Below are 21657 nucleotides of genomic sequence, written 5' to 3'. Positions count from 1 at the left end.
GGACTGAGGGGCTGAGGGTGGTGTTTAAGAGCCAGGGGGGCTGTAGCAGGGGTGTTAGAGGCAAGGCTGGTGGAGATGCTGAAGTCCCTCTGCATAAAATCCCTGACTTGCTGGTAACAAGGAACCTTATTGTTAATGACCTGACTTGTCTGCTGTTCTAATTACAGGAGGCTTAACCATTCTAACCAAAAAACTATAAAGTTAACAGTTTTTAAGAACGATAACGGTTTGTGTTTTAACGGAAAAATGAAGTTTGAACAAAAAGTGACAAGCACAAATACTGGAAAGATTATATGCCCTGATCTAGATGTTTTTAAAGATGAAGACAATAATCAGCCTAAAGTACACTGGTATAAGGTATTGTGCATGTGCATTTCAGATATACAACATACAAAATATTCTATTTAAAATGTGTTATGAACTAACTCTGAAAAGCAGCTTTTGGAAGGGAGAATTTATTTTCTCTACAGTTTGAGTCAGGCACCTATCTTACTACATTATGGGGGAGGTATAAGGAGATATGGTGTAAGGAGGCATTTTTCTTACAAAAAACTATTGTTCATTTTTGTATTGCAAGTTTTTTCAGAGTTAAACCCGTGTTTTGGTTTGTTGATTTGTGAAAATCTAGTTTATCCTTTGATTATTTTATGAAGATAATAAGTTTTAAAACTTGTATGTTTCCTTAAATACAAGGCTCTGCATAGTTATTTCAGTTTTGCAGAATATTAGGCTTGTCCTATGTTTTGATCATAGTGTGGTATTTTTATGCTTCTTGCTCTGATTTTGCCAAAATGCTCTGTAGACTTTGCAAGCTTAGAAACGTGTATTTTTCCCATGTTAAGGTTAAATTCTGAAGTAGTTCAGCTCTTAATTCTGATGCTGATATTAAAGTTGCTACATGGGCCTGTACGTGTAAAATAACCTTGGTGCTGCACCTATATATCTTCTTTGGAGATGAAGTGATTCTAAACTGCTTATAGGTCAGGGAAGAGAGGGAAGTTTTTCACTGCGTTTGCATTGCCACAGAAACAGCAATACACCCAATAGCATGAGGCACTGCTATTGCAGCTCTCATTCGTAGGAATGCCAGCATGTATTCTCATAAACTCTGCTACATGTGTAATAGCTATTACTACACCCGAGACAGATAACTGTCAAGCTATTAAACAAAGGCAGTGAACTAAAACTGCATTTTATAACTTCAAGGATTGGCTGCAGTGATTTTTTTAAAGAAGTGCAAATGCAGCAAGATGTCATCAGGCTTCGTGTTAGAGCGTAGTGATGCTTCAATAAGAACCCACATTGTGGCTTTCAAAAAAAAAATCAGTATTTGGCAAGTATTTTAATAATCAGTAGAGTTCAGTAATTATTTAATGAATAGATTATTAGTTCCCTTAAATCACAGGTACTTTTGATATATTTAGGAGTGTAAGCCTGGATTTCTTGAAGACAAGCGACTTCTTTTGGCAGAGGGTGAAAATGCTGTTTGGATTCACAACGTAACTGTACAAGACAGAGGAAACTACACATGCCATATGGTATACACATACAGGGGAAAAAAATATAATGTTTCACGAACTGTGAGTCTAGAGGTTAAAGGTGAGTGCATTGAGGTTATTCCCTTCTCTTTTTGGCTCTGCTGTAAATATTTGTATGCAGGCATAAGCTGTTTGGCATGTTACTTTTCTGCTCTGTAAAATCAGAGTTGCAGATCTTCTTTAATTTTTTCCTTAATATGAAAAAAAATACAATAGTGCATGTTGCTACCTTTGAGCATTGCTTCTGAGCAAGAATTGTCATGGGGAAATGAGAAATGCAGGGTTAGGAATGAGAGTTATGAGGAAGCAATAGTTACTGGGATGGAGGGGTTTTTTTTGCTAAAACAAATAATGCACCATTAAATTAAATAAATTAAAAAAAAAAAAAAAGGAGGAATTTTTGCTGAGACCATCACAGCAAAACACCTGCTTGTGGCCCTGTTGGTGAACTTGTTTACAAAGTTCACAAGAATCTCAGTTGTTGGGAAAGGAGCTGTGACAAATTGTGTATATGCTATAAAGTTAATAAATCTTCTTCTGGAAAGGACTAACTTACTGTTTGCACTTGGTTGCTTTTTGGCACACAGGACTCAGAACTGACTGTCTAACTCTCCCAGTACTGTCATTTATTGCCATAGTCATTGTGATAGAGTCTTTGTAGGCAGCATTGATGATGACCTGACCAGTACCATGATAGTAGTCCTATCAGAAAAGCTGGCTGGAGGTAGCGTGTCCATCTTTTTAGATTAAATCAAAATTTTGACTTTAGATAGGTGATACAAGAACAGTGCATTGTTAGCAGTAAGCATCGTGCAGAATGATACAATTCCAGCTCAGTTTAAGTGTGTGCTTATTTACTCTTAAATAGATATTCACGTAATCTAGGAGTTGTTCATACAATCCCTCTTTCTCTTCCTTATCCATCTTTCTGAAAAAGTTAATCACATTTTTTATTTTTTGGTTTTGTATTACTTTTATATCAACTGCCAGTAAATTTGAGATTTTTTTAAAAAAAAGTATTTTTAAGGTAAGCTAAAGTCTTTTGTTAATTTGGAAGCTAAAATAGAATAATTTGGATAGATTACAGCAAATTTTAAGAGACATCTTAGGTTGTAAATTTGAAACTGGTATTAAGTATGGCGCTACAATAGTACCAAACAATAAAACAAAACTATTGTAAAACTGTCAGTTAAAGTAAATTGGGTAACTCTTCTTGCCTGAAGATTTTATTTTTCTCTTTGTTTCTGTTAGAAGGACCGAGGAGACCAGAGTTTATTTATCCGAAGAACAATACAATTGAAGTAGAACTTGGTAAGTAGTGACTATTTAAGAAATCATTAACATTCAGTAAAACAAATAAGCTTCTGGTCTTTCTGAAATAACGTGTGAACGGTTCCACTGACTTCAGCAAGACGGGGAGATAGGCACATGGACTGAGGGTATCTTGAAGACGGATCATAGAATGTAATTCCTGCAAGTAATTTGCAGGGGGAATAACTGTGGGCCTAAGGTTGGAGTCTCTTGAACTGTAGTGTTGAGTGGGATGCATTTATTTATTTTTCTTATTGTTGCCATCTGTCCTTTGTACCACTTCTCAGTGTCTTTGTCTTGACATATCCTCAGTATCTGTGAAAATATGTTTACATACATGTAACACATTAGGATAGTTAGCAGTTGACTAGTTCAGTAGTTTTTCCTCCTCATGTATGTTTCCTGTGTCCTTTCCCTCTCCACAGCCTGGATTTTATTCCTTGTTCTAGGGTGTTAAAAGGTTTCAGATACAGAGCTTTTGTGAAACAGCGAGCTGCTAGTTGATGGATATCCCAGGTATTGTTTATCTTACTAATTTCTTAAGTAAGAGATTCTGGATATAAGGAATAACTTCTTCCCAGTGAGGACAACCAGGCAGTGTAGCAGGCTGCCCAGAGAAGTTGTGCGGTCTCTGTCCTTGAAGGTTTTGGAACCTGACTGCATAAAGCTCTGAGCAGCCTGGTGGCACCTCAGACCTGTCCCTGCTTTGAGCAGGAAATTAGGCTAGAGACCTCCTAAAGTCCCTTCCAACCTCAATTATTCTGTGATTCTGTGGGCCAAGTATATGGTATGCAAGTCTTTTCCTAAGCAAACCTATACATGTTTAGATTGCACCATATATCGGCCAGACTTATGTTTTACTGATGTACTCCAGAAGAATGAGTTTTGGAGCTGCTTGAACTGTAATTTTTTTTTTTTCTCGTTTTGCACCAAGGAGAACTGTTTCAAACAAAGTATTTGATTGAAAAAGGCATTAACTGATTTTGGAGAAGTGCGATTGGCTATTTAGAAGAATTTCCTAGTACGGGATCTAAGCTGTTTTGTAATCTTTTGAAGAAGGATTATTACCAATTAGATCATTAGAGAAGCTCTGCGGAAAGGTTGCGCTGGGGCTCTGGCACCATATGGGATTGTTCTTGTGTAAATCGCACTGGTGGTAGTCCCACATAACACAGTTACTCTTGCTGCTGCTTTTTCTTATATTGAGCTTGTAAATGCTGTGTGTATCAGGTGTTCTTCTCTTATGTTGAGGCTTCATGCTTCTTTTCACATCATCTGAAACATTTTGTCTGGCCCAAATTCTAACTCTGAGTACATGGTATTAAACATATGGTATTAAACCGAAGTGAACAGCACTGAAATACTGGTAGTTTTTGTGGTTTTGTTTGTTTGGGGTCGGTTTTAGTTGCAGTTGCTTTGGGGTTTTGTTTTTGGGGTTTTTGGTCCTTTTTTTTTTTTTTTTTGACCTCAACAGTTTATGAAAGATATCTCATTGTGAATTTGCCAGGTTCTGGTGAGGATTAATAGGTTTTGACCAGAATAGTGAATGAGCTTTAATGGAGGAATATAATTTCTAAAGTGCATAAGGCTTTGTTTTAAACAATGGGAATATTCAGGATCTGATACAAACAGTATTACTTTACGGACTTACAGTCCTGCAGTCATCGGATAGTTATTTAATTCTGTTGGAAATACCCTGAAATGGCTCAGCAGCCTCCTCTTTTCTGGTAATTATGCGTGGTCACTAAGAATGAGATTCAGCTCCAGGGTGTAGTTGTCTACACATGGCTGTCTGCATATGAGCTAGGGTACTTATTTCATGCTATTATCAACAGGGGCTCAATTCAGTTGCCCGCACATAGATGTGTAGTGCTGTTTCGGGTGGTCTCTAGCAGTGCAGGTTTCATGAAGATCTGGAATCCTATCTGCCAGCTCCATACAGATGCCTTGGATGCTGGAGAACATCTCAGATGTCATCATATTGTGTACATGCAACTGATTTGAGCCCTAGAGATCTGTCAATGGACTCAGTGGAGTCTGGAGGGCCATTCAGTTGAGAAGTTCCAGGTGTCTACTTTAATGTGAGTGGACTTCAGCAGAGCTGAACTCTGTTACTAGCTTAGACATCTAGCTTACATGTAGATGTGAAAATTTAGACACCTACATTTAGGGTGGAATTTATATCCGGTTTGGAGACACCCGAGTATGAATTACAAATGGATGAGTTTTAAGGATCCCGCTTTTCATAAGGTAAGTGGACTTTTCGATATCACTTCTTTTTCCAGCTGATCCCCAATCACTTGATCCTGCTTCTGTTACAAGACCTTCAATTGCTGTATTTAATTTTTTTTTTTTTGTAGGCTCTCATGTAGTTATGGAATGTAACATTTCGAGTGGCATAAATGGCTTGATTCCATTCTGGCAAGTTAATGATGAGGATGTTGATAGCTTTGATAGCACCTACATGGAACAGTTTTATGAGTAAGTACCCTTATGCATTGAATTGTAAGTGCATTTGTAGGTGAAGTAATCTGCAGTAATTTGCAGTGGTTGCACCGTAAAGTTAACTACTAGTCAAATGTCAGTAGTCATTGAAAGACTGATTAGAAGTCTGCGTCAAGTAAATTATATTCTCATTATTTGGTTTAAAAAAAAAGCCAAACATTTTATTATAAATACTGATGTATCTGACATAATGAAGCAATGATATATAGGTTTTTATAATGCTGTTGTGAAGCATAATTTTGTAAGGCTTATTTGTGTATTTGTTCTTATCCTTTTTGCTAATAGATTAAAGCCTGCCCACTGTCATTAATATGGGAAGGCTAGATTGTTCCAAAACAAAAAAATCACCCACCTTATTTTTATTTGTGAAGTTGGTCCTTTTCTAAGTACAGACACAGCTGGTAATTCTCAAGAGCACAAAGCAGAAGCTCTTGTTGCAGGACATTTAGGTTTTTTTTAATGTTCAGGAAATTTAAACACAATTTAAGCTGATAACACCAGCAATTCTTTCGAGAGAGAAGGACCTTTGTTACTCAGTGACTGGTCTATGCTGTAGCAGAGTGTGGTGGATGTACATTGTTTCTCATTGTATGAATCACTGCTGTTAAATTATCTTTGTCATTCATCTGTACCTGTTCTCCATGAGGAATCCTAGTTCTGCTTTGTCTCCAGGTTCCTTTAGGGGGAATCGTTACTTTCATTATAGATCTGTATACTTGATTGTTTGTCTGTAAGTATTAGGGCCCCAGCTTATGGTCTCTAAGGCACAACTAAGACCATTATTCTTTAGGGCATGAAGTTTCTTTCAGTTAAGGCACGTACGTAAGACACACAGTTAAGACACTATGTAGCTATGATTAAAGTTGTAATAACTGCAGCTTCTTCTGAAACCAACTTAGTGCTGTTATTAAACACATCTTCCTGAAAAACATTTAATATATTTAACTCAAAGCAATTCTGTGGTAAGATTTTTTGCTTGCTTGGAAGTGATCTCTGTTTCTAATCACTATCCTACCTGATAATTTTCCTGTGCCTGGTAAGATTATGGAGCAGATCCTCCTGGAGGCACTGCTGAGGCAGAAGAATAACAAAGAGGTGATTGGGTACAATCAACATGGGGCAAATTGTGCCTGACAAACCTGGTGGCCTTCTATGAGAAGGTCACAATGTCAATATACAAGGGGAGAGCAACTGACGTCATTTACCTGGACCTGAGCAAAGCCTTTGACACTGTCCCGCATGACGTGCTGGCCTCCAAGCTGATAAAATATTGGTTTGATGGACTGACAATTCAGTGGATAAAGAACTGGCTTGACGGCCGCACCCAAAGAGTGGCTGTCAATGGGTCCATGTCCAGGTGGAGGCCAGTGACGATTGGAGTCCCTCAAGGATCAGTACTGGGACCGGTCTTGTTTAACATCTTCGTCAGCAACATGGACAGTGGCATTGAGTGCACCCTCAGCAAGTTTGACGACAACACCAAGCTGTGTGGGGCGGCTGACACGCTGGAGGGAAGGGATGCCATCCAGAGGGACCTTGACAGGCTGGAGAGGTGGGTCCATGCCAACCTCATGAAGTTCAACAAGACCAAGTGCAAGGTCCTCCATCTCGGTGCGGGGCAATCCCAAGCACCGATATAGGCTGGACAGTGACTGGCTTGAGAGCAGCCCTGAAGAAAAGGACTTGGGGGTACTGGTAGACGAGAGGCTCAACATGAGCCTTCAGTGTGCACTAGCAGCCCAGAAAGCCAATCACATCCTGGGCTGCATCAGGAGAAGCGTGGCCAGCAGGTTGAGGGAGGTGATTCTGCCCCTCTACTCCACTCTCGTGAGACCCCACCTGGAGTACTGCATCCAATTCTGGAGCCCCTACTACAGGAGAGATATGGATGTGCTGGAACGTGTCCAGAGAAGGGCCATGAGGATGATCAGAGGCCTGGAGCACCTCTCCTATGAGGACAGACTGAGAGAGTTGGGGTTGTTCAGTCTGGAGAAAAGAAAGCTCTGAGGAGACCTTATAGTGGCCTAGCAGTATCTTAAGGGGGCCTACAAGAAAGCTGGTGAGGGGCTTTTTAGGATGTCAGGTAATGGTAGGACTAGAGGGAATGGATTAAAACTAGAGATGGGTCGATTCAGATTGGACGTTAGGAAGAAGTTCTTCACCATGAGGGTGGTGAGACACTGGAACAGGTTGCCCAGAGGGGTGGTGGAAGCCCCATCCTTGGAAGTTTTTAAGGCCAGCCTGGATGGGACTCTGAGCAACCTGATCTAGTGGGAGGTGTCCCTGCCCATGGCAGGGGGGTTGGAATTAGATGATCTTTAAGGTCCCTTCCAACCCTAACAATTCTATGATCCAGTATCAGAGAAATTAATCTAATTGCAATAATAATGTTTTATTTTAAAAAATAGTAGCAATTTCTCAGCAGTTAAATTTGTGGAGCATTTGCTAGTAGCAAATCATGCTGTAAGCAGGGCCAACTTGAAGGTAACTAGAAGGTAACTTTTTCCTCTTCTGAGAGGGAAGTTAAAACTGACATGAACAAATCTGTACATGTCGCTAAATGGTGAGGTTTGTATTGGCATCCCATGACAGAAGTTGCTGGCAATTATTTATGTAATAGAAACCAGTTCCGCAGGATGTTCTGCAAAATGAGTTTTCCTCCTTGAGTACATAAGGTGATGTCACTTTGGTATATAGAGTAGGATGCCAGTAGGTACCTACTTTGTAGGGTACCTTCCTAGTGCGGCCCCCCCACTTATACTTTTAAATCTACCTTAGATCAGGATAGCGTATTATATCTCCAAGCTTCTTATGGCAATAGATATCAGACATAAAGGCAGTGTCACCATGTTTCTTGTAATTTGACAGCAGGGTCACCCAGCTTTTGTGAATTTTGTTCGTCGTTATTTGCCAAGTTTGTTAGCACCATTGACGTTGGACAATGTGGGGCAAGGGAAGTCTGCTAGTACGCTTAGAAAGATCTCTGCTTCATCATCAGTGGAAAGAATCCTGGAGGATGATTTTTTTTTCTTGATGCTTTTATTACTAGTTATTACTGGTTTGAACAGTCTTTCATTCACAGAATCGTTTAGGTTGGAAGGGATCTCTTGAGATTTTCTAGTCCAACCCTCCTGCTCAAGCAGGGTCAGATAGATCAGGTTGCTCAGGGCTGTGGCCAGTTGGGTTTTGAATATCTCCACAGGTGGAGACTTCACAACTTCTCCAGTGTTTGACCACCCTGACAGTAAAAATGTAAAAATTCAAATGGAATTTCAGATGGGAAGGTGTTTCAATTTGTGCTCATTGCCTCTTGTCCTGTCAGTGGGCACTACTGAAAGGAGCCTGGCTCCCTCTTCTCCAGTCCCTCCTTCAGGTATTTACACACATTGGTAAGATCCACCCCCTGCCCCTAAGCCTTCTGTTCTCCAGACTGAAAAGTCCCTGCTCTTATATGGCACATACTCCACTCCCTTTATCGTTTTCACGGCCCTGCACTGGGCTTGCTCCAGTAAATCCCTACATCTCTTGTACTGGATAGCCCAGAACTGGCCCCGCTATTCCAGGTATGACCTCACCAGTGCTAAGTAGAGGAGAAGGATCATCTCCCTCAACCTGCTGGCAGTGCTTTTTTTACTGCAGTCCAGGGTGCCTGGGGACTGGTTATTCCTCCTCAGGTGCAGGGTTTGCATTTTGCTTTGAACTTCATGAGGTCCTGTCAGCCCATATCTCCAGCCTGTCAGGGTTCCTCTGGATGGCAGCACGACCCTCTGGTGTATCAGCCATTCCTTTGAGTTTTTTATCATCTGCAAAACTGCTAGTGGTGCACTCTATCCCGACTCAGCAAAAAAAGCCCAACAACCAAATGTGTATCGAAAATGCCCCTGGTCATGAAGCTGTTTGTTATAGGGATGATATTTACTGTTCTTCACTGGCTTCTTAGGTTGGCAGAGGTAAGAAATGCATGTTCTTGTATTTGTGGATAGCTGAATCTGTCCTATATTAAGCACTGATATTTCAGTTTCTTGACAGATGTTTCCTTTTTACCCTTTTTTAATGATAGAGAGAGGATGCCTCATGGACTTGCTGTGTCTGGAACAAAATTTAACATTTCAAAAGTGAAAGTAAAGGATTATGCTCATCGTTTTTTCTGTCACTTTGTATATGGTACTCAACAGTTTACAGCCTACATCAAACTGGAACGCCCAGGTAGGAGATCCCACCTTGATAGTGTGGTTATCCATGATGCTTACTTCTCGGTTAGTTTGACAACGCCCTACTTAGAGCTAAAACTGCGTGATGTACCATTGTGCAAAGTGGGCAATGCCGCTCAATACCTTTCTTAGCGAGTTTTTTTTATTGTATTCTTAGCAAAATTAAAGAAAATAGGACTTTGAATGAAAGAAAACAAAGCAAATTAAGTGTTTTAGGAAACATTAATGAAAGATTCCAATTTATTTGAAGCAAGTATGAGACCTCAGTGGAATACTGTGCTTCATTTTGCACACTTGTACTTAAAGAAGCCTGCGGATCAGAGGAAATTGTGTGTCTAGAAGAGCAGTGAAAATGGCCGATTCTTTAGAAGAGCTGGGGGAAAGACATAACTAAGTGTGGAACAGACTGTCAAAAGGACATGAATGTATATGTGGACCTGGTTGCCCTGTCCTTCAGTAACAAGTAGTGGACTCAGACTGCCAGGAGAAAGAAAAAAAAAAAATCTATTTATGTAGTAGGAGAAACTTTTAACAATGGTGGTAGTGAAAGAATGAAATAGATTGCTTGGAAACGTTATGGACTTTCCATTACTGATGCATGTGATGTGTTACCACCTTATAGATAGGGTCATGCATGTTGACTGGGAGCATCCTGCCAGTTATTGGAAACCCCAGTCTTCTGCTCAGAGACAAGGATAAGCTTGACTTATTGCTGGCTAGCATTACATTTTCTTTTTGGTCAGTGATCCTAAAGGTAAAGTGAGCTTTAAAGACTCAAATGCAAGGCTGAAGAAATTTGTTGGTTTTGTTTAAAACCAGATACACAGAAAAGCAAATCACCAGATAGTGTAAGTGCCCATTTATTTATTTTTTTTTTTTAGCCTGTGGTCTATTGAGCTTGTATTGAGCTGATTTTGTCAAATGTGAGCCAATCCTCTGACAAATCTTATTCTCAAACTTACCTTTAACTGGCCACATTGTAAACAAATAATTGACTGAAAATGTATCTGAGCTCTAGCTTGTTACATAGCTATAAGTTCTACATAAAGATTGTCAGGGTAGGGTTTAACCTCAGAAAACCTTTAATATGCATGAACTAAAAAATGCAGTTTGTGGAGAGTGTTTGTTTTAAGGACAGCAAATCTATTAAGGACAACAAATTAGCAGGTACAATGACAAATTTTCAAAGAGGCTAGAGACAATGGAAGGCTGGTTGGTCTGGGGAGAATCACAAGCTCAGGAAATCACCTCCCCGCCTCTGACTTTCTTACTTGCTAACTGACAAAATTTTACACAAGAATTTTCACTCTACTGCTGCACTGGGTATATGTCAATATTTTGGTGTTTCAGATGAAGAGCAGCCTCATTTGTCACATTGTGAAGGTACCTTTTCCCTGAAAGATAAAAATAGGCTTGTCAAATAATAGTATTTGCAGAAAGCATACGCGAAGAACTTTCAGTCCTATTCATTAATTCTTTTTTTTGGTATTTAATATTTTAATGACTAAACAGTTTTGAATGTCTCTCTTGTCTTTTTGTGGTTCTAGTGTGTAACTGGATTGTTTGTTTGTTTTCTCCCTTCTCATTCCACTCTACTGCAGCTCGGAACATTCAGGGTTACTTAATTGGAGGAGGAGTTTCTTTGGTATTTTTAGTATTTTTTACTCTTTTTATCTACAAGATCTTCAAAATTGATATTGTGCTTTGGTATCGGGACTCCTGCCATCCTTTCCTGGGTAAAAAAGGTATGTTTGTGTAACAGTGCTGTGTGTTGTAATGAGCCTCCACCTTCCCTCGCAAAGCAATGAGTTAACCTCATGGAGTGTGATTGGTCTTCCTTGGGATTTTTGAAAGGATAACATGTTTTTAGGATGTTTAGCATTAGTTCAGATAACAAAAGCATCTACAGGGGAATTGGCAATTTCCAGGAATCCAGTACTGTCGTTCCTTTCCCTGAAGACCCATTTCAGTGGTTTGAATGCTTTTCTAACAGCAGTTGTTCAGATTTCTTTTAATTACCGCTTTTGCAGAAAGCGGTAATACAGTGGAATTGTTGGGTGTTTTTTATTTTCCATAGACGAGCCAGGACAAATTTTATTTTCTTTTGTTTTCAGTTTGAAGGCACTTCTGATTTTTTTTACTCCCTGTAAATTCCTGGCATTCAGAAAAATGTTGATAGTGGTGCTGACTATGAGAATATGCTTAAATTCAGGTCACTTCCAAACATCTGAGAGGAGGTACATGGCTAGAGAAACATAAAATATCTTCTAGAGGTATTGAGATTCTGTTAGGTTTCTTTGAAGTCTTTTAAATTTGGTCTTTCTGAATAATTTGTTCCAAAAAATCTAGCACAATTCAGACCTTGAAATTTGCCAAATACTTTCTTTTTGTTTTCATGTCTAAGTAGTTGCTGTGTTTTGAAACTCTAGGTTATAAAAATGATCTATGAATTATATGGCAGCTGTCATTTTAAGTATTCAGTTGTACTACTGGAACTGCTATTTTCCAAATCACGGAATCACGGAATCTTCAGAGTTGGAAGGGACCTCTAGAGATCATCTAGTCCAACTCCCCTGCTAGAGCAGGGTTGCCTAAAGCACATCCCTCAGGGCTGCATCCAGGCGGGTCTTGAAAATCTCCAGAGAAGGGGACTCCACAACCTCCCTGGGCAGCCTGTTCCAGTGCTCTGTCACCCTCACTGTAAAGAAGTTTTTCCGTGTATTTGAACGGAACTTCCTATGTTCTAGCTTGTGCCCATTGCCCCTCATCCTGTCGCTGGGAACCATTGAAAAGAGCCTGGCTCCGTCCTCCTTAAACCCACCCTTTAGGTACTTGTAAACATTAATCAGGTCCCCCCTCAACCTTCTCTTCTCCAGGCTAAAGAGTCCCAGCTCTTTCAGCCTTTCCTCATAAGGGAGATGTTCCAGTCCCATAATCATCTTGGTTGCCCTTCGCTGGACTCGCTCCAGTAGTTCCCTGTCCCTCTTGAACTGGGGAGCCCAGAACTGGACACAGTACTCCAGTTGTGGCCTCACCAGTGCAGAGTAGAGGGGAAGAATGACCTCCCTCGACCTACTGGCCACAGTCTTCCCTATGCAGCCCAGGATGCCATTGGCCTTCTTGGCGACAAGGGCACACTGCTGGCTCATGGATAATTTGCTGTCTACCAGGACCCCCAGGTCCTTCTCCTCAGAGCTGCTTCCCAGCATGTCCGCCCCTAACCTATACTGGTGTTTGGCATTCTTTCTTCCCAGGTGCAGGACCCTACACTTGTTTTTGTTGAACCTCATTAGGTTCTTCTCTGCCCAGCTCTCCAGCCTGTCCACGGCAGCACGGCCCTCTGGAGTGTCGGCCACCCCTCCCAGCTTGGTATCATCAGCAAACTTGCTGAGGATACACTCTGTCCCCTCATCTAGGTCATTAATGAATATATTGAACAAAATTGGTCCAAGTATTGACCCCTGAAGGACACCACTGGTTACAGGCCTCCAACTGGACTCTGTGCCGCTGATCACAACCCTAGAAACAATCACAACCCTAGAAATAATTCTATGGTAACATTTATTTATTTATTTATTTAGAGTTCAAAAAAGAATATTCAAACCTACTTAATTTTGCATGTCTCTTGCCTATTCAGATCTGGCGTACTGAATTCTAGAAGGCTTGATTCCTCAAATATTTCAGGCTTAATATAATTATACATGCTTAGATAATAGCAAGATTAGGACCTAAAACAATGATTCAAGTGGGCAAAAACAGAGTTTAGAGATTTTTTTTTTGTTTGTTTGCTTGCTTGCTTTTGTATCTTTAGAATGCATTTTTATATTACTCCTTTTGCTCACTCTTTAGTTTCAGATGGGAAGATCTATGATGCTTACGTTCTGTATCCAAAGAACAGAGAGAGCTGCTTGTATTCATCAGATATTTTTGCTCTGAAGATATTGCCAGAAGTCTTAGAAAGACAGTGTGGATATAATCTCTTCATATTTGGGAGGGATGATTTACCAGGAGAAGGTAAGCTATCTGAAGAAAAATTACACTCAAGTTTTCTCACTGGCAGCTGCAAATGAGGGAGGGACTCTTTATCAGGGAGTGGAGCAATAGGACGAGGGGTAATGGTTTTAAACTGAAAGAGGGGAAATTTAGATTAGATATTGGGAAGAAATTCTTTACTATGAGGGTGGTGAGACACTGGAACAGGTTGCCCAGGGAAGTTGTGGATGCCCCATCCCCTGAGGTGTTCAAGGCCAGGCTGGATGGGGCTTTGAGTAACCTGGTCTAGCAGGAGTTGTCCCTACCCGTGGCGGGGGGGTTGGAACTAGATGATCTTTACGGTCCCTTCCAACCCAAACCATTCTATGATTCTAAATACAACTCAGAAACAGCCAATCAATCGGTGATTCCAGATATCTCCGACCACTGAATGAGCTATGATTTTCTTATTCTCTCTCATGGAGAATGAGAAATAGAGCACTGGGTGCTCCCATGAAGTCTGTTTATCTCAGCCTTTCCCTTGTCATTATTTAGCTCTTCCAGGTTTTTTCAGTGTCTGGCTAGACTAGGCACCTGGAGATGGAAGGATGCTGAGTTGAAATTGTGGTTGTGAATGATGACTAATGGCAGGAAACATGGAAAAGTAGATCTCATGAGTGGTGTGAAAAGAGCCTGTTGCTTTGAGGTGCAATTTCACAGGATGACCTCTCTACTGTTTCATTTTTGTTTGCTCTGAGAATTGCTGTCAAACCAGCAGGATGCAAAAAAGGGTATAATGGATGCTTAGGGAGTGCACGTAGATGAAAAAGAATACAAAGGAACAGTAAGTTATCAGGAACGATCGGCTGTATCAAAGACTACTTCTCCCTAATGAATGTTCTTATAAAAGCATTGCCTTCCTTGCAAGGCTTTAAAATTTTTCTGGAGGTTTCCTCTGCGTGCAAATGCACATTAAATTTAAATTTCTAGCATTTGACGCTGAAAATTGCAAAGTCTGTCCCACTGACTGCTTATGTGAGATAAAATGACGAACATCTTCTGAATCCTTCCTGGTTTTATGACTTCAAAAACGTAATACTGAGACTGAATAAATTTGCAGAGCAGGCCTTAAATAGAAGTCCTTGTTTAAAAAAAAATTGGGTGTGAACAAACCTACATGAGGTGCTTCGTGGGTCACTTTTTTTACATCTGAAGGCTTTTGGTAGTGGTTTGAGAAGGAAAGGTTCCCTGAGAAGTAGAACATAAAGTTCTGCTTTATTTTTCCAGCTTGAAAAAATGCGATAGTCGGTTCTCAGGGTTAACCCATATGGGTTTTGTATGGTATTTACCATATTTTGCTGTTTTAGAACTGATTGTCTGGAATGCCGTTGAAGGGAGGATTCTTTGGTTTCTCTTCCACTTACATGTAAAAAAAAAACAGTTTAGCATATCAGAACAAGTTGTTTAAGGAAAAAGGTCATAGTTTTATCTAGGCCTATGGTTTTGGAACTTGTTTTTTTTGCAATTGCACCTATGATGGTAATAAAATGGCATTAGCAAGATAAGTAGTAGATAGTTGGTAGCTCTTCTCTGTTTATGCAAAACAAGAATGTAGACAAACAATCTGGTGGGGCCAGTTTGTGTTGCATTGGCCAAATCTTTCCTTGTTGACTAACTAAATGTCACTGTTTGCATGCTCTTACCCTGTCCCTATTTGTGAGGTAAAGCGTGTTGGCTCAAATATCAAAAAGGGAATGAACCAGGCTGCAACATAGAATCATTGAATGGTCTGGGTTGGAAGGCACCCTGTTGGTAACAAAAAATAGAAACATACAGCCTTAATTTTGCACAACCTTTTTCTCTACAGCTGTGATCAGCATTGCTGATGAAAAAATCCGTCAAAGTAGAAGAGTGATAATTGTTTTAGTACCGGAACCGTCCTGTTACAGTGTTCTAGAAGATGTGTCTGAAAAGCATTTAGCAATGTATAATGCTCTTATCCAAGATGGCATTAAAGTAATTCTCATTGAACTTGAAAAAATACAAGATTATGCAGCCATGCCAGAATCCATCAAATATATTAAGCAAAAGTATGGGGCTATCCGATGGAAAGGGGACTTCTCAGAAAGGTCTCGCTCAGCACATACTAGATTCTGGAAGAAAGTGCGCTACCACATGCCATCCAGGAAAAATGGACCTTCGTCACAATTGCGTTTGTTACCAAAAGACTAATTCTCCCTAAATAACAAAAGAAAAATGACACTTAATGACTAATTCAGTTCACATAGCTGGTGATGGATTGATTGAAGGTCACAAGTATCTGTTTTGTGCAGACAATCTCATCCAAATTTTCTGGATTGAAGGTACTACAACTTCATCTACAGATGTGAATCATTTTTTCTTCTGGCCAGATCAACAGAACACCTTGAAACGTTGTCAGTAGCACAGAGATGACACGGAAACCACGTTGGAAGCATATGAGGCCTTTTCCAAGAATTGCACTGTGATTTGGTGGAATTCTTCTGGTATTAAAAATGGAAGGGGGAAAAACTATCAAAAACCCAGAAGACTTGTTTTTTTGCAATTAAAGGTTGAATATGAAGGGAACTGTATTAATTATAATCGTGATATTATGTAATGGACATGGTTGATGCCAGTAAATGTTTTTGTTTCAATTTTTTTAGTGAAATGATACAAAACTTCTTTGTTACAAGTTGGTTATTTGCCTTGTTCAGTTTGCTGAAAGATAAATCCCTCTGTGTTACTGAATCACTGTGTTACCGTCCAAGAGAAAGAGACAGTTCCAGCTCCCTAAAAGTGCTGTTGAACCTGAAAAAGCATAAATACTTTTCCCTGATCTTTTTTACATTTTAAAGAACTGTACTATTTTCAGTCACTTGCCCTATGCAGACATTGTAAAAATACCATTGTAATGCAGTACTGAGTCCAAAAATTATTTTCTAGTTAAGTGGCTTAATATATTAGTTCTTATTTTACCCAAGTGGAATAATTAGCTACTGACACAGACTCTCTCATGGAGAATACAGGATGGTTGGCTTCATCCACCTTACCTTAAGGACCAGATCAAGAGGTGTCAGGGCACACGCTTCTTGTGAGCCACTGTTGCTGAAGGAGATCAGGTCTTCCCTCCTGTTCCCACCCAGGGTGCTGGCTCTAGCATTTGGCAGCTCCAAAAGCTGAAGCTGGCTGAACAGGCTAATGTGGCAGAAATTGTTCATTTCCTTGGGATAGTTTTCTCCCAGATTAGTGAGTTTATCTGGTTTCCCAGAGGGTTCAGAGTACAAGGGGAGAAAAAAAGGGGTGGCACAACCCTGCTTTTTGGCTCCAGAGATGTTTAGAAAATAGAGCTAAAATAACTTTATTGCCCAGTACTCCTTAAAGTGAGAGAGAGGGATGCCCTGTGTTACCCCCTGCAGCTGCTTGCTTTTCTCCTTTCCCTCTGCCCTGATGATGTAAGGAATCTCAGGTGACTGTGTACTGAATTTGGCTGGGGCTGGGTGAATTGAGGCTTGGAGTCACAGCTTCTAAACAGCTGTTTGGGAAAGGAAGCTGTTAAAACTTACTGTGCATGTTGAATCCTTTCTCTTTCTTTTTATTTTTTTTTTTAATTTGTTAACAATATTATGTATGTCACAGTTGTTAACTCTGAAGTTATGTTTGGCTTGTGTGTAGCCAGTGATGTAGTTTGTAACGATCAGTTCTTTTTTCAGGGGAGGGACTTGATTTGATTGATTTTTTTTTTTTTTTTTTTAATTATCAAATCTGTTTCATGCCATGTTTATAGCTATGAATTTCATAGGAGCAGGAGATGTGAGAGCCAAATTACCTGTGCTTTTCGGTCTGTCCTTGAAAGTTACATTTTATATGGTCGTATATGGGAGCTTCAGGATTTGGCTGTTGCTGCCTTTAACTGCTGCTTGCAACTCTGAATTCCTGTGTGTGTCCTATCAGCTTCTCTCTTGCAGCACCTTTTGCTCTCCTCCCGTTCAGGCTCCAGCCTGTCTTTTCCCATGTAGCTCCCTTATCTTGGAACAAGCAACTCACTCTTGTGTCAAACTCCCATCACTTTCCAAGCTGTCCTTGAAGGCTGTTGCTAATATAGCGTTAGGCAGAAATTTTTCCCTTTGAGCTGGTCCTTTGGTATCTCCACTTATTCATCTGAAAAAACGCATGTTCTGCATCCTTCGGAATTCATGTACTCATTTTGACACTGCAGTGTTGGCTTTTTCTTCTTTCATGGCTCAAGCATTTATCTTCTTATGCCTCAAGCATTTATCTTCTTATGCCTCTATCCTCAATCAAACAAAACTGATAGTGTGAAGTGCAATCCGATGGAAGAACTGCCCAGTGAACATGGGATGGTGTGACCCTCACGTTCTGCCTGGTAAAAGGCAAAACCAGTGGAAATAGGTTCCTCTCCCACCTAAAGTGCTTTGGTTACCTCGGTGTATGCTGGAAACTTGAAACTGCTTCTGAGAGACAGTGCCTTCTGAGATTTGTGGGTTGAATGTGTGTTTGGCCAGAATGGAATAAGAATCTCTTCATGTCAGGATAAGAAGGAAAAAAGTGCATTTGAAATATCAGACTATTTCAAACTGTTATGGTACTGGAGTGTTTTATTGATGAATGTCATGTATGTATAGGCCAATGCACATGTTTATACTCTGTTCTCATTCTGTGTTTTACTCAAGACAGAAGTGTCAAGGAAGGATCGGTTCTGGTCATGAAGTGCCAGCTGTTGCACACAGTCTGCTTTTAAATACGGTGTGTGTTCAGTGACAACCTGTTGTAGGGTAAAAGAGCTATGAGATCCATCTGAAGTTAGTGAGATCCATCTGAGCAAGGTTAATTGTGACGGTTCATATCGATAGATTTTAGTAGAACAGAAGCTGTACGGTTTGGTCACAGAACTCTTCTGTAAGAAGATCCCTATATCAAATGTGAAGACTAAACACTGGAAGTATGCTATTTGTACTCTGAAGACTCGGGTACAATACTGACTTTGTGCTTCCACCTTGACAGCTCGCAGTATGCAGGCCAGCCAACAGAATTCCAGTGACTTCGGGCCTCCTGAATTATTTTTGCTGACTGGAATAGATTGAATGAAAAACTGCTACTTGTTATCCCTGCCTTTAGGGATAAGGAAGTTATTTTACTGAGCCAAAATACTGTTTTGTAAAAAAATATTTGTTCCTTTTGATGTATTTATACAAATGATGCAAAAGTTTTCACCCATGTTACGTAAAGGCACTTTGAAGAAAGGTCCATTTTTTAATTAAATAAAGGCACTACATATTTTTTTTTCTTACAGCGCTGCTGTTTTTTTTCCCCTCATTCCTCCACTAAACCATGCTGAGAATGACCCAACGGCAAGCAGCGGTCTTGACTTGAAGTGTCTTAAACAAGACACTTGATATATTAGATCTTCATTCAGGCTGATGAAGGGGAAAGGGTCTCATTAATCTTTGTGTTAATCCGGTTTTGGCACAACATCAGCACTAACCACCTCGCCCTGCTGGGGCAAATGGAAACTGTGAGCTTGGCTCTGCTCTGTCCTGTGCTCTCCTTGCAATGAGGTGAAGCTGAAGCAGCCCCAAGGCTGCTGCCTCGCTCCCTGGGACCAACACGGTCCCCAGCAGTGTCCCATTCAGCAGCCTTCTGCTGCAGCTCCTCAAGAGCTGGGGGAAATGCAGGAGACCTCAAATGGAGGAAACGTGAAGGGCTTCTGAGCAGTAGCGGAGAGGCAGCTGTCTCTGTTGTCTCCACGGGCAAGCCCTGACTCTCTGATCTGCTCCAGGAAAGGCACAGCTTTGGCAGCGGGGCTGTAGGGACTGGTCTTGCACAAGACCTCATGTTGATTTCAGAGGGGCTAATTGTGCTTAGCGTAGGTTTTACAGAGTAATTGTCAGTCCTAATAGATAAAAGGAGCTTATAAAAGTAGGATTTTAAAATTTGGCCCGTACCTTTTGCATTATGGTTGTTTTGAACTTCTTGAAAGCTGTTACTAAATGCCATTTCTGACCCTTTTTGTAGCACAAGTAATGCCAGCTCTGTTTATTTGCTAGTTTAATCCTGGACTTGTTTTTTCATGCAAAGTAGATAAGCAGATAAGAAAGCCATTAGAGGAGTTCTTCTGAAATTAATTTTTATATACCTGTGTAACTCTTACAGTAGTTTCTCAGAATCCGAGAACTTTTGTTAACTTCTGTATAACCAGCAGCAATAAGTCTAATTCTATATTTAGACTGTATCAGCATTTTAATGTGAAATTTTCCGAGTGGAGTATTTTTAAGACCTGTATTGATAATGCTTTCGCTTATTTACAGGCTTAATCTATGCTATACACCTATCTAAAACTCAGGTAAGGCTTCAGGCTGTAAACTAGCGTGTGCTTGAAGGTCCTATGTGTTTATTTGTTGCTTCCCCTTAGGAAGGGGATCACTATAGGCATCACTTCCATGCTGACAGCAGCACAGCACAAATTCTTTTTAAACAGGAGGTGGTGGATGATTTGCTTCTGCTAAGGTGCTCTTCTTTCCCCACCTCTTCCAATATACAGCATCTTTGAACTAATTCTGTGTACTTAGAGATTAAGAGAGCGTGGTGGGAAGAGTCAAGCTGGAGAAAATCACTGTTCCCTGTTAGCTGGACTCAGCATGGTTTACTGAGAGAGCTGAAGCCAGCCTGACCAACAGGTTTCCTGCCTGGACTAGAGGAACGGTAGGAATGTGGCCAGTACTGTGACAAAGCCCTCCCATGCGAGCTGTTCAAGTCTTCCACGTTAGTTTAGCCCTATCCTCCTCAAAGCCATTGTAAGAAAAGCTTTCCGTCCAGTAAGGAGAATAAAGAAGATCTCTGTGTAAGGCAAGTGAAGCTAACTTAGTTCTTGGATGTCTTCACTGGTAAAGAATGTAAAAGGAAGCAAGTTAACCAAACCCTAAGGCCCTGGATGAAGCAAGAGAAAGAAAGCAGGGTGAAAAAAAAGAGCCCTTGGCTTCAGGAGGACACTAAAGCAGACATCCAGAGAATCAGTCCATTTTCTGCATGTAAAATGAACTCACGAATAGGATTTTAAAAAGAGGTTATGATGCTTATGATGTAAAATTTACAAGTTCTGTTTATTATGTTTTAGGTTGTGTGCATTCATTGTTTGAGTGGAAGTGGTCAAGGCCAGGCTGGATGGGGCTTTGAGCAGCCTGGTCTAGTGGGAGGTGTCCCTGCCCAGGGCAGGGGGGTTGGAACTAGATGATCTTTATGGTCCCTTCCAACCCAAACCGTTCTGTGGTTCTGTGAATGTTTGCTTTGCAAGAGTATTAAAGGTATTCTTCAGCAGCTACATACTTTTTTCTGTAGTTTTCTGCTTGCTCTTTTTAAAATTCTTGTTTGGTTTTGTTCCCATGAACTCTCTAAAAATACAGAGAGAGGTGATTGGAACAAGGCATTGCATGTTTCATGTTTAGTGTTTGCAGAGAACGGGCAGTCTCCTCTTACTGATTGTCTGTAAACGTCAGGGCCCCAATGGCACTAATAAGCCTTAGTGACCCTCATCAACCACACCTTGGGCCCAGGAGGCCCATTTTAGCCCACCCTGTGTCCTTGCTGGGGACACCGGGACGAACCCTGGCTGGGGAGGAGCTGCCAGCCCATGTGGCATGCTGACAGTTAGGTAGTGAAGGTTCTCCCTATCGAATGGACTTCAGCTTGGCTTGGTATGGAAGTAGAAGCCAAATGCTTGTGACGAGAGGGAGCCAGTCCAGAGCGCATCCCTGTGAGAAGCCGCTTTGGTTTGTTCTTGCAGGTGCAGACTGAGGAACCTGAGCACGTGTCACACAGGACAGAATGTCTTTTTCCCTCTGATTTGGGTTTTGTTCCTAAATGCAAGAAAACAAAACAAACACACACGCACCCCCCCCTCCCCGAAACCCCAAAAGACAACAAAAGGAACTCTTTTTTTGGTGGTAATTCAGGAACACTTTTGTGCTTTTCAAAAACACTGGTGGAGCCTTCTGTTCTGATTTTAACAAGTTTAATTTTGCTGCGGCTGGTACCCATCAGAGATGAGTATCTCTAATTACCTCAAGAATTAAGCTAGCTCTATG

General features: G+C 40.7%; 1 protein-coding gene across 6 annotated transcripts in view; it reads left to right on the top strand.

Annotated features, from left to right (window-relative positions):
- The window catches only part of LOC128917429 (interleukin-1 receptor type 1-like), a 30755-nt gene extending 11523 nt beyond the window's left edge, over positions 1-19232 (top strand). For 5 of the 6 annotated variants that reach the window (XM_054220504.1, XM_054220484.1, XM_054220514.1 and 2 more), the window contains exons 5-12: positions 168-357; positions 1425-1599; positions 2790-2849; positions 5210-5330; positions 9415-9560; positions 11167-11310; positions 13415-13579; positions 15405-19232. In XM_054220504.1, coding sequence (XP_054076479.1) covers positions 168-357; positions 1425-1599; positions 2790-2849; positions 5210-5330; positions 9415-9560; positions 11167-11310; positions 13415-13579; positions 15405-15769 — 1366 coding nt within the window. In that variant the 3' untranslated portion in view covers positions 15770-19232. The remainder of the gene's footprint in view (positions 1-167; positions 358-1424; positions 1600-2789; positions 2850-5209; positions 5331-9414; positions 9561-11166; positions 11311-13414; positions 13580-15404) is intronic. The other variant, XM_054220534.1, reaches the window with a different exon arrangement.
- Positions 19233-21657: the final 2425 nt, after the last annotated feature.

The sequence above is a fragment of the Rissa tridactyla genome, chromosome 1 (genome assembly GCF_028500815.1).
Source record: "Rissa tridactyla isolate bRisTri1 chromosome 1, bRisTri1.patW.cur.20221130, whole genome shotgun sequence".
NCBI lineage: Eukaryota > Metazoa > Chordata > Aves > Charadriiformes > Laridae > Rissa > Rissa tridactyla.
This window is presented reverse-complemented; position numbering and strand designations above follow the sequence as displayed.